This window comes from Sciurus carolinensis, chromosome 10 (genome assembly GCF_902686445.1).
Source record: "Sciurus carolinensis chromosome 10, mSciCar1.2, whole genome shotgun sequence".
NCBI lineage: Eukaryota > Metazoa > Chordata > Mammalia > Rodentia > Sciuridae > Sciurus > Sciurus carolinensis.
Window position 1 is genome coordinate 107,195,219 of NC_062222.1, and position 12,546 is coordinate 107,207,764.

At 39.9% G+C, this 12,546-nt stretch overlaps 1 protein-coding gene across 14 annotated transcripts in view; it reads right to left on the reverse strand.

The window, feature by feature from the left end:
• Positions 1-12,546, reverse strand: part of Limch1 (LIM and calponin homology domains 1) — a 319,406-nt gene that overhangs the window by 192,252 nt on the left and 114,608 nt on the right. For all 14 annotated transcript variants that reach the window (XM_047566848.1, XM_047566850.1, XM_047566851.1 and 11 more), the window contains exon 2: positions 3,559-3,629. In XM_047566848.1, coding sequence (XP_047422804.1) covers positions 3,559-3,629 — 71 coding nt within the window. The remainder of the gene's footprint in view (positions 1-3,558; positions 3,630-12,546) is intronic.

Below are 12,546 nucleotides of genomic sequence, written 5' to 3' on the forward strand. Positions count from 1 at the left end.
ACCATATCCTAGACCCAGAAGGCACCCTTCTGTCTGGTGAGAACGAGGTTTTTCTTAGACTTATAAACAACCAGGGCATTTTTGGTAAACAAAGAGCATGGAATCTCTACACAGTTGTAAATAACATTTAGACTGGATCCAACTCAGGCAAGAAGGTGAGAGTTTGTTGAACAAAAAGCAATCTTCACCAGTACCAGACATATATTTGCCAATTGGGGTCATAAACCTGATACAAGATACCACTGAGCCTCTATTTTGAATAAGAGAAAATTAGAAAGTGCTAAACAATTTTTAAAAAGAGAACTACATAGGAAGAAGAGCTGAACTGCTTAGGTTTTAAAACTTGAAATTGTGAAAAACATTTGTATTTTTAAACGTTGCAGCACAGGGATAGGTATGAGTTAGAACTCCTTCCTCCCAGCATCCACAAAGCTCTCTGGGTCTGTAGCATGGGACAGCCGCAGCATTCTCACCTAATCTCCAAGGCAGGTGTTGGAACCCTGCAGAGATCCAGTGTGTGGGAACTGTCCCTTTCCTAAGATTCTCCAAGCTGAGCTTTCTGTCTCTTGTCCCTTTCCATAAACCAACTCCACATCTGGAATAGTACAAGTCCCCCTTCTTGGTAGAGTGGTCTGAGGATACAAGTTCGAGAAATACACCTGCTAATCTGAGTCTGTGAGAGCCCGTGAGTGTCAGCTCAGATAAAACCTCACCATGAGAGCGAGGAAACATTCTGCACTCATGGGTTTTGTTCTCTTGGCTCTGTGGATCCCACACTTAGAAATATATTTGTATCTGGTTTCCTTGGCTCCTGAGCCAGCTTTTCGCCAACTCTGGCTGAGGCTCATGCCCCTGGCTTTCCTTACCTCAGGAAACCTGTGTGGTTCATTATTCCTTTGCAAACTCTATGCCAGGGCTAAGTCCCATTGGGGAAACCAGGACTTGATCCCTGATCCTCAGACACTGTTTCAGGCAACTTTTCATTGCTGTGACCAAAAGACCTGACAAGAACAATTTAGAGGAGCTAAGGTTTACTTTGGTTCATAATTTTAGAAGTTCAGTCTGTAACCAGCAGGCTCCATAGCCCTGGGCCCAAGATGAGGCAGTACATCATGGCAGAAGGGCATGGCAGAGGAGAGCTGAGTTCATGACAGACAGGAAGCAGAGAGCTCCAGCAATGACCTCCTTCCTCCAGCTAAAACCTACCTGCCTACAGATTAATCCATTCAAGTGGATTAACCCACTGAATAGGTCACAGCTCTCATAATAATCATCTCACTTTTGAACATTCTTGTGTTGTCTCACACATAAGCCTTTGGGAGACACCTCATATCCAAACCATAACAGACTCCAAATTCTAGCTTCTCAAATGCACCAGGGGTTCAGTCCTCCATGGTTAAGGATTAGACACCACGTTGCTTGTCTTGGGTTTTGTCCTCCTATCAGACCCGACAGCAGTGTTTGCCCATGTCCTCCATGTTGGCCACTTCCTCAGCTTCACCCTTAAGTCATCGGCAGTCCAAGCTCTTAATTTACTTAATGAACCCTCTGCATATTCTATGTACTTCTGTGTTGTTCTGATCATGTATTTCCTAACTGTGGCCTGAAATAAACCCTACCTCTCTATTCCCACTCATTAATGTGAGACCCATCAGTGAACAGCGCCACTGCATACACAGAGAGATTCCATCCTCTGACTGGGCATCTTTGGCTAGGAAAGAAATGAATTCTGTGTGTAAATGCCTCTAGATCCAGAGCCTTGTTTTCAGAAAAGCCTACTCTAAATCCAAAGGTGATATTCCCACCTGACAGATGTATTCAGGGGGTTGGTGGAAAGGTGGATGCCTACAAGGGCTATCTGGAGGAAATATTAGGTGAACAAAAATGGATACCAAAGACCCACTTCTACAGAGTTGAGAGCATGATCCAGATAAACGAGATCAGCTCCTGGAGAGTCTGTTGTCAGGAGAGTGCTGAGCCCAGAGTCACTGGAAAGGAAGCACAAGCATCAAAGAGAAGCTTAGGGAGCCCATCAGCTCATCTCAGGGACATGCTGAGCTAATTATGACTTACCTGCCCATGAGCTCTGGTTTAGGTGTAGTACAGGGACAGAGGTGCGGAGGGACGTGTGTGTATGAGCAGAGGGAGGAGCTTCTTAGGAAGGAGTGTGTAGAAACAGCAGTCTGGGGAGATTGATTTTTATTTTAACAGAGAAGCAGAGGAAAAAAATGCAGATGCGAGCAATGCTGAATGTTCTGCAAAATAAACGTTTGTAAAGTACCGTACAATCTCTTAAAGCATTTATCCACATTATCCTGTTGAAATTCACAAAAAGCCTATGCAATAGCATTATAAATTTTTCATCACTAGCGAGGGGATAAAAAATGAGAGGTGAAGTGAAGCCTTGAACTTCTGGTTTTCAGGCTCCCAAAACCCATGCCTCTTCAACTTCATCAAACAAGATTCTGCAAATCTCCAGCATATGAACCCACTCTGTGTAATTCCATTTACAGATCTGGGAGAAGACGAAAGAGAGGCTATGGTGAAAAGAATGGTGAAAAGAGTCTGAACTGTGCTTGTCTCCAGGGCATTGGGATTCAAGGGGACAAGACAGGAGGAAACTTTCTCTCTCTCTCTCTCTTTTTTTTTTTTTTTTTTTTACGGTGCTGGGGATTGAACCCAGGGCCTTGTGTTTACAAGGTAAGCACTCTACCAACTGAGTTACATCCCCAGCCCAGGAAACTTTCTCTTATATCTCGATTAGGGGACAGGTTACACACACAACCACATTTTTCAAAACCCATCAGGTTAAACATTTAGGAGCACTGTGTTTTACTCTAGGGACATTACATCTCAATAAAACAAAAATCATCATCCATAGAATCTATTAAATAAATTTAATTATTGAAATCTTTATTTGAAGTTTATGACCATATACATTAAATATGAAAACTCTAGCTTATCTCCTGTCTTGGACCATTTCACAGAAAACCTCTTAATTCTACTGTCACAGCAGTACTCCGACAGTACCTAACTTCAAAACATGAAACTTACACACTGCAGTTATTGTCCACATTTGAACTTGGTCAACACCATAAATTGAATATGATAAAAAAAAAATACCTCCAGGAATTAGGCCTACTGAGAAACAATGTCACTTATACACTTTCAAGATGCTATAAATACACAGAAGCACTGTTTTCACTTGGCACAATCTATTTTTGTTTGGGACTGACAAGAGGCGAAAAGTTGCTACTTTTACCACAAGGACATCCATAACCTTACAATCACCTGGGCCCCAATTCCCACATAGAAAAAGTAGTGGGAGCTGAACAGCAGCTCCCGACCCTCCTTTCTATGAAGTTTGTAATTGCCACAGTCCCTGTTGTGCACCAAGATTCCCTCACCTTCTTTTGTTTCTGACTAGCCAAGCAATTGTTTTTTATTTCACATTCAGACTGTGAATAAACTAAAAATTAAACACTGAAAGTACAGACAAATTGAACAGCATTAGGAATACTTCTTGAATGACACCAATAGAACACAGGCTATACTTACTCGCAGAGAAGGATTCCATTTTCTAGCCCTGTTCGAAAATCTTTATCACCAAAACTTCTGCCAGTTACTTGCTGGAAAAGAAAAAAAGAAAAAGAGACTGTAAATTTTCTCTTTTAATCAGGTAACTCAATTTTTTAGAAAAATATTCAGGAACCTTGAAAAATCTGATGACTTTCCAAAAATAGGGAAAATCTGTTAGGCCTGAATTTCTTTCCCATATGTAGCTTTGCCCAGATCAGCTGAAGTTAAATTTAGAATTTCTCTGGATATCCTGTTCTTCCTGGTAAGAATTTGTTACTTTTAGGGGTTCAACCATAATAAGTCAAGGGCAGAGCCTCTTTCATCTGGGTATCTGACCCCCACACAGTTTCAAGACAGCTTGTGGAAAGTACCACTTGAGGATTTAGTCCCTGTGCACTAAGATATCAGGGTGTTGGTGGAGGAAAGAATATAGATCCCTAACCTTGAGAGACTAACATAAGACCAGAAGATTAAAGTCAACAACCATAAACAGCATGGTGTGAAAGAGGAAGACAAAAGAAGCTGGGGGAAAAAATTATCTGACAGCTTAGGACTGCTGGCCATTTGTGGTACCTCTGGATCTCAGCAAACTGTGGCTGAGGCACCAGGGAGACAACCATTCATCTGTACATCCAGTAAATATTTATGGATCACCTACAATTACCAGATGAATATATATAGTATAACCTTAAAGAAACCTCTAATATGTCAAAATAAAAAATTATAGATAGTAAGTCAATAAATGGGACCATCAAAAATACCCTAATGGTTTTTTAAAAGCATTTTAAAAGATAGAACAAACTGGGGCTGGAGATATAGCTCGGTGGGTAGAGTGCTTGCCTTGTAAGCATAAGGCCCTGGGTTCAATCCCCAGCACCCCCCCCCCAAAAAAAAAAAAAATAGAACAAACCAAATTAATAGAAAGATTATAGATTTCAACTTAATCACATCAATAATCACAAATTCAACAGATTATAGACTTAAATCTAACCATATGAATAATCCATTAAATATAATGGTCTTAACATTACAAATGAAAAGACAGAGATCATTGGATTGGCTAAAAAAAACAAGACCCCAACCACATGCTGCCTACAAATACACAATTCCAATATAAAGACAAAAATATGTCAACTAGAAGAGTAAGATAAGATACACCATGCTAACACTAATCACAAGAAAGTTACAGTAGTTGTAGTCATAGCAAATAAAGTTCAGAACAAAGAATAACAGAGAAAATCACAAATCACTTCATAATGCCACAGGGTTGATCAGGAAGACATAGTAGTACAATAGTCATGCACCTAATAAAATAGCTTCTAGATATACAAGCCAAAACAGCACAGCAAAGAGCAGACAAATGCAGAAGTAGAGTCAGAAATTTAAATATTTTTCTTTAAAAGCTGATAAAACATGTAAATAGAAAAATTAATAAGGATACAGAAGACTTGACATCCAATACATTGACCAAAGTGACATTTCTAAAATACTCTACTCTCCAACAACATACACCCGCCACCCCGTGGTACTAGGGATTGAACCCAGGGGGCTGTATCATTGAACTACACTCCCAGTCCTTTTTACTTTTTGTTTTGAGACAGTGTCTCCCTAAGTTGCTGAAACTGGCCTCAAATTTGCTATTCTTCTGCCTTGGCCTTCCAAGTCACTGGGATCACAGTGCCTGGACACATTTTTCCTAAGTGCACAAGGAACATTTATCAAGACAAATGAAATTCTGGGCCAGAAAACAAGTCTCAATACGCTTAAAAGCATTTATACACAGTATGTTACCTCACCACAATAAAACTGAACTCTAAATTAACAACAGAAATATCTCTGGAACATCCCCAAATATTTTTAAACTAAGTAACACAATTCTAAACATCCCAGTGATCAAATTTTTTTAAAAAAACATAGAATATTTGGAAAGACACTGAAGCAGTATTTGGGGAAAATGCATAGTCAAAATAAAAGAAGACATAAATTACCAGTATCAAGAATGACAGATGACATCATTACAGATTTTACAAATATTAAAAGAGGACATTATAAATACATTTTGCCATTAAATCAACCAGCTTAGGTTAACCTGAGAAATCCCTTGACCCAAACAACCAAAGTTCATGCACTAAAAATATAACCTTCCCATAAAATAAATCATGACTAGAAGTACTACCTGGCAAATTGTACCAAACATTCAAGGAAGAAATAATGTAGCTCTAAACAAACTTCCAGAGAATTAAAAAAGGAGAGAATACTTCCCAAAGCATTCTAGTTGGCCACAAAACCAGACAGACATTACAAGACATATACATGCATGCAAAATATATTCCAATGTGTTATTTCTTCAAAGTGGGAATTGTGTATGATTTTTATTTTGCTTTTTAAATTTTTCCACAGTTTCCTAAAACTTTCCCAATCAATATATATTAGAGCTGATACAAGAGCAGCCTAAGGAAACCAAATGGTCTCAATTCTTCCTTGTAATCCAAAGTTCAAGTTCTACAATAAAACATCTTCGTTACTACTCTCACTAAAAGGTCAATTCAATAGCCAATATAATATTAGAAAACCTCAAAAATTATCAACTGCTCTCATACTTATTTATTTGAGAAAGGGTTAAAAAAAACATGAACAAAAAGTCATTCTTAACAGTTTGCTTATATCTCACTTTTTCCCAAGATAAAAAATTAAGAAAGATGCTTTTTCAAATGCTTATATTTTAAACACAGACTTTAAACATCTTAGTATTTTCTTTCTAGAGTATTTAAGATAGAGGCACCAGAATCTTTGTCAGGGTCTTCATTAGTACTCATTAACTAATATGTTCTTGAAAGTTTTGTCTTTAGTCCAGTAGCAAGAGCAGCCACTTCACCTGTATGAATTGCTGGAGATAGAAACTCCTAAATCGGAAGCAGCATTCTGAAGAGAGTGTTATGTGATTCGTGTGCACAGGAATTCACAAAGCCCTGACCTAGGATACTGCTATGGTTTAGATGTTGTTTGTGACCCCCTACCACCAAGTTTCATGTGTTGGAGGCTTGGTCCCTAGAGTGGTGGTAATGGAAAGTGATGGGCCCTGTAAGACGAGGGGCCCACCATAAGGTCCTTTGGTCAATTGGGGGTGGCATAGTTCTCAGGGGACCAGTACTGGGAAATGGTTCAGAACCTATAAAAGGTAGGACCCAGAGGAGGCCTGTTATGGTGTGGATGTGAGGTGTCCCCAAAAAACTCATGTGTGAGACAAGGCAGGAAGGTTTAGAGGAGAAATGACTGGATTCAGAGTCTTAACCCAATCAGTGAATTAATCCCCTGATGGGATTAACTGAGTGGGAACTGAAGGAGGGTTGGGTGTGGCTGGAGGAGGCGGGTCACTGAGGCTGTGCCTTTGGGGTATGTATTTTGTATCTGGTGAGTGGAGTCTCTCTCTCTCTGCTTCCTGGTCATCATATGAGCCCCTTCCCTCCACCAAACTCTTCCACTATGGTGTTCAGCCTCACCTTGAGTCCCAAGGAATGGAGTCTATGGATTGAGACCTCTGAAACCGTGAGCCCCCAAACAGACTTTTCCTCCTCTATGATTGTTCTGGTCAGGTCTTTTAGTTGCAGGAGCAAAAAACACCGACTAATGCAAAGCCCTTAGGTCATTGGGGGTATCTCCCCAGAAGGGTTTATGGGACCCCAGTCTCTCCCTGGCTTTCTCTTTTGCAATGTGACTCTCACTCCTGTATGTGCTCCTGACATTGCCACTACAAAGAGGTGATGCAGCCAAGGAGGAGCCCTCACCAGAGCCTGTGCCATGCTGCTTAGATGTTCAGCATTTAAAACTGTGAGATAAACTTATTTTCTTTATAATGTTAGCCCACCTTGGATATTTCATTATAGTAATGAAAACTGACTAATATAGATACTAACCAAAGCCAACAGTTCAGATTCACAAAGTGGGACCCTTCCACTGGAATCAGGATTTTGGGAGTCATGTCTCAACAACCTTTCTCAGCAAACTTTACAATGTGTTTACAATATCATACATTTTATATTCTAACTATAAAGACCTTACTGTTTCTTTAATGATAGCAGAAATCATTGCTAGTAACAGCAAAATAACTGCCAAGAGTCAATCACCATTTCCAACGGTTCATGTGCAGGAGAAGTGAAAAGTGAATGCCCAATCTTCCCTCCCCATCCCACCTGGATCTTCACTGACTGAGGATTCTCAATAACCTTTCAATCAAGGAACTGGCCAAGCCATCATCTTGAGATCACTCTCCAAAGATCAAGGGCGTGATAGGAGGCTTAGCAGAACTCTTAAGCAGAACCCAAGATATGGGGTGGCCAGGAGGAGAGTCCAGGTTCAGAAGCATTCAGGGGCCAGCAGAGGAAAAGCAGCATAAAAGCCAACAGCAGCACATCATCTCCCCAAGTCCCACTCTCCCACTCTGCTGCTCCTCGTCCATTTGATCAGATAATCCTTGCAATTCCATCCTTTGGGTTGTTCAGACCAAAATCTGAAAGTCATGCTGATTCCTCTGCTTTTACATTTACCAACAAATTCTGTTGATTCTCCCTTCAGAATCTAAGCAGAACCTGATGATTTCTCACTGCCTCCACCTCTACTGTCCCCAAGCCAGCGCCATTTATACCCAGTTAGTGTGAGAGTCTCTGAACTGGTCTCTGCTTCCACCGGGGCCTCCCTTCCATCTGTTCTCAGTCCAGGAGTTAGGGTAATCCTATAAAGTTAGATCAAACCACTGCTCCACCTGAAACCCCCCAACATCTCCCCACTTCCCTTGTAGTGGAAGACCAAGTTCTTAGGGTTCCCTAACAACATAAAAACAAATAAGCACTCTCTCTCTCTCTCTGTCTCTCTCTGTCTCTCTGTCTCTCTCTCTCTCAGGAATGTGTGGATAAAAAACTATTGGACCCCACCATTATCTTAAAAGAGGGTGTATACATGCAAGGGGACCTTCAAAAGTACTTAAGATGACACATCATCAGCTATGTCCACGTGCCTTTCAGGAAAGCCCAACCTCCAATTTTTCCTGCTTGATGGTTTGAGATTTATTCAATTTAATTACTAACCAAAACACTTACTGGAGGAACAAGCAGATAAAAAATAGTTGATGAATGGATAATTTACCAAAACCTTGATAGTTTTCAAAGAAAAACTTTCATCTTCCTTAGCAATTAAACCAAAAAGGCAGAAGCGAAGGGCATTATAATGTGTCATCACATAGTTTTATGAGAGTAATTATTGAGGAAGCTCGTCTGTATCCAATTTCCTTTTCATAGAGCTCAAAGGTAATTCTGTTCCTGAGTCTGTCTATGTCCCCGACTCTGTTTATTCCATCCAAATAACTGAAATATGGAGGACTTGAAAAGCCAGGCTAATACAGAAAAACCACACAACTTCATGGCAACAATTTTACGATGTGTTTAAAATGTAACACATTGTATATCACAATGCTACACTCAGCTAATTACTATGTTACCATTGTTATTATACAATCACCAGGAAGAGTCAAAGGCTGCCAAGAATCAGCCTCTCAGCCTGATCGTTAGCATTTATATCAATGGCATTTTGGAAACATTTTCATTAATCTTTTGTTGTTTTTTGAAAGCAATCTGATAGACAAACCACAATCCACTAACAAACTGCAGATCTGAAGAGTGTTTTAAACAAATATTTGCAAACCATAAGGTAATGAACTTGGGAGGAGATTGTCAGGTGACAAAATAATGGTCCCTGGATAAGCAACATAAACAAAATGTAAGATTTAGTAGATTTTTTTTTTTTTAACATTTTGAGGATTGAACCTGGGGCACTCTCTCTCTCTCTCTGAGCTACAATCCCAGGCCCTACTCTTTTACTTTTTTTTTTTTTTAATTTATTTTATTTTTATTTTATTTTGAGACAGGGTCTTGCTAAGTTGCTCAGGTTGGCCTCAAACTTGTAATCCTCCTGTCTCGGTCTCCTAAGTCTCTGGAATTGATTTAGTAGATTTTGACAATTTTTGAAAGACTATTTTCTGTAAATGGTATAAAAGCAAGTACACTTTTCAGAAGGCTGTGATTTCCTCCTACAAACTGTTAATGAAAAAAGTCACACCTCCTTACTTCACTGAAATTATTTGCAGTTCATTATGCTTACTTCTCTTCTGATCTTATTTGACTTAATTAACAAGAAGAAGAACTCTGCATATTTTTATACCTAAAATGTAAAATAAAGCAGCATGGAATTGGTCTTATTTTTCACATTTTCTGATAAACAAACCCCTTGTAGGATTGCTAGAAAAATCAAATCAAAATTCTACAGAAGCACTTTGGAAACAATAATGAATTATGCCCACTTAAGCAAGAATTTTCAAACAACCAATCAATGTACTGAATACCTACTTCATGCCAGGCCTGTAAAAGGCAAGAGTGAGAGAAAAATTGCAAGATTTGGAACCTGAGTGGGAATCACAACCCAGGGGAGAGAAGAAACATTGTAACACAGTAAGTAGTTGGAAGATAAATGTGGATAGAAAGAATCAAGAGCAAGGAGAAAGGAATTAACAAATTGCATGACCAAAGAAGTAGTGAATGACAGAAGCTCACATTCCTAGAACATCTACCATAGGTCTTCTGTGTATTCCTAAAACACATTAATTAGTTCTCATAACAACATTAAGGTGTTTGATTACGTTGCCCAATTAAAAGTCAAGGAAAAAAAAAAAAAAGTCAAGAAAAGGTAGGCTCAGAGAGGTGAGGTGACTTGCCCAGGGACACAACGCTAGTAAATAGCAGAGCCTGAATTTAATCTTTTTTTTTTTTTTTAATTTAGCTTTTAATTTTTTGCAGACTGCATTTTGATTCATTGTACACAAATGGGGTACACCATTTCGTTTCTATGGTTGTACATGATGTAGAGTCACACCATTCATGTAATCATACATGTACATAGGTAATGATGTTTGTCTCATTCCACCATTTTGATTTGGGCTTTTCTTTTGTGTGTGTGTGTGTGTTTTCTTTTTGCTTGTTTGGGTTTTTTTTGTTGTTGTTTGTTTGTTTGTTTTTTTGTCTGTTTGTTTGTTTTGTTTTGTTTTTTTGGTACTGGGGATTAAACTCGGGGCACTTAACCACTGAGCCACATCCCCAGCCCTTTTTATATTTTATTTAAAGACGGGGTTTCGCTAAGTCGTTTAGTGCCTCACTGAATTACTCGGACTGGTGTTTTTGTTGCTGTTGCTGTTGTTGTTGTTTGTTTTTTGTTTTACAGACTGCATTTTGATTCATTGTACACAAATGGAGTACAACTTTTCATTTCTATGGTTGTGCACAATGTAGATTTATACCATTCATGTACCCTATGTATCATACATATACACAGGGTAATGATGTCTGTCTCATTCCACCATCTTTCAAACCCCTGCCCCCTCTTCCCTCTCATTTCCTTCTATGTAATCTAAAGTTCCTCCATTCTTCTCTCATTCCCCCAACCCCGTTTTGTATCATCATCCATTTATCAGGGAAAACATTTGGCCTTTGGGTTTTTGGGATTGGCTTAATTCACTTAACATGATAGTCTCCAATTCCATCCATTTATCTGCAAATGCCATAATATTATTCTTCTTTATGGCTGAATAATATTCCATTGTGTATATAGACCACAGTTTCTTTGTCCATTCATCTGTTGAAGGGCATCTAGATCGGTTCCACAATCTAACTATTGTGAACTGAGCTATAATAAACATTGATGTGGCTGCATTACTGTATTATGCTAATTTGAAGTCCTTCGAGTATAAACCAAGGAGTGGAATAACTGAGTCAAAAGGTGGGTCCATTCCAAGTTTTCTGAGGAATCTCCATACTGATTTCCAGAGTGGTTGCACCAATTTGCAACTCCACCAGCAATCAGCCTGGCTTTGATCCTCCTTCCTCAGCCTCCAGAGCTGCTGGGATTACAAGTATGCAACACTGTGCCTGGATTAATCCATGCACTTGAGAATCATTCTATGAAGTATCTAAGTAAAATACTAAGGGAAAGTTAAAGAATAAGCTCCCTCTGCCTAAGACAGAGAAGGCCTTTAGAGGTTGGCATTTGAGTTGGTGTTGAAGGAAAAGGGAGGAGATGGCATACACACTCCAGGCACCTGTCTGATGGTTTCTTCAAACAAAGACCAAAGCTCAAAGGGCTGAGCACAGGGTCCTGGTAGGTGGGCAGGGGAGGGTGACACAGTGGTTGTGCCAGAGTGGGCTCTGCCCTATGGGAATGGACCATGTGCTTACAATATTATACAATGCCAGGACTCTGGCTGGTACTTGAACCTAGAGCAAGTGACACCCCAGAAAATGGAATAAAAGGAGGGATTCTTTAGCAATCATTTCCCATCATTTCCAACTCCTGAAGAGATTATTCCAGAGTGACATTTTGCTTATTGCTCCTAATAACATCCTGGTGGACTCTCCCACTCCATCTACAGCCAATGGCCTCACTGTTGGAATCACAATGAGCTGGAGACACCTGGTGGGACTTTCCTTCAGGACCACCACCTCAGCCCACCCCTACCACATCCCTCACACACCAAATCCACACCTACCTTTCCATCTTTTCCTGCCAGGTCAGATGGAAGAAGTACATGCTCTCTTTCTCACGCTGGCTTCCTCTGTCCGGGCCATGACCCTCCCCCTTCCCATTCCTTACTCTGCCCACAGCATCCTTCATCTTTCTGCCAGTAGCATAATAAGTTCCCTCTTTTCCTAAAAAACCTAATTCAATCCAGCTCTTCAACTATCATCCTGTTTTTCCCCTTCCTTTCACAGTCCAAATCTCCTACATATACATCCAGTTTCCATTACCCTAGCATCACAGCTTGGTCACCTGCAAGCCGTCTTCATTTAGTTCATGAAAAAATCTCAAAGGGTCAAAGGTTAGACTTGAGTTTAACTCACAGCTCCAGCAGTACAAGTTGAGTCATTTTAG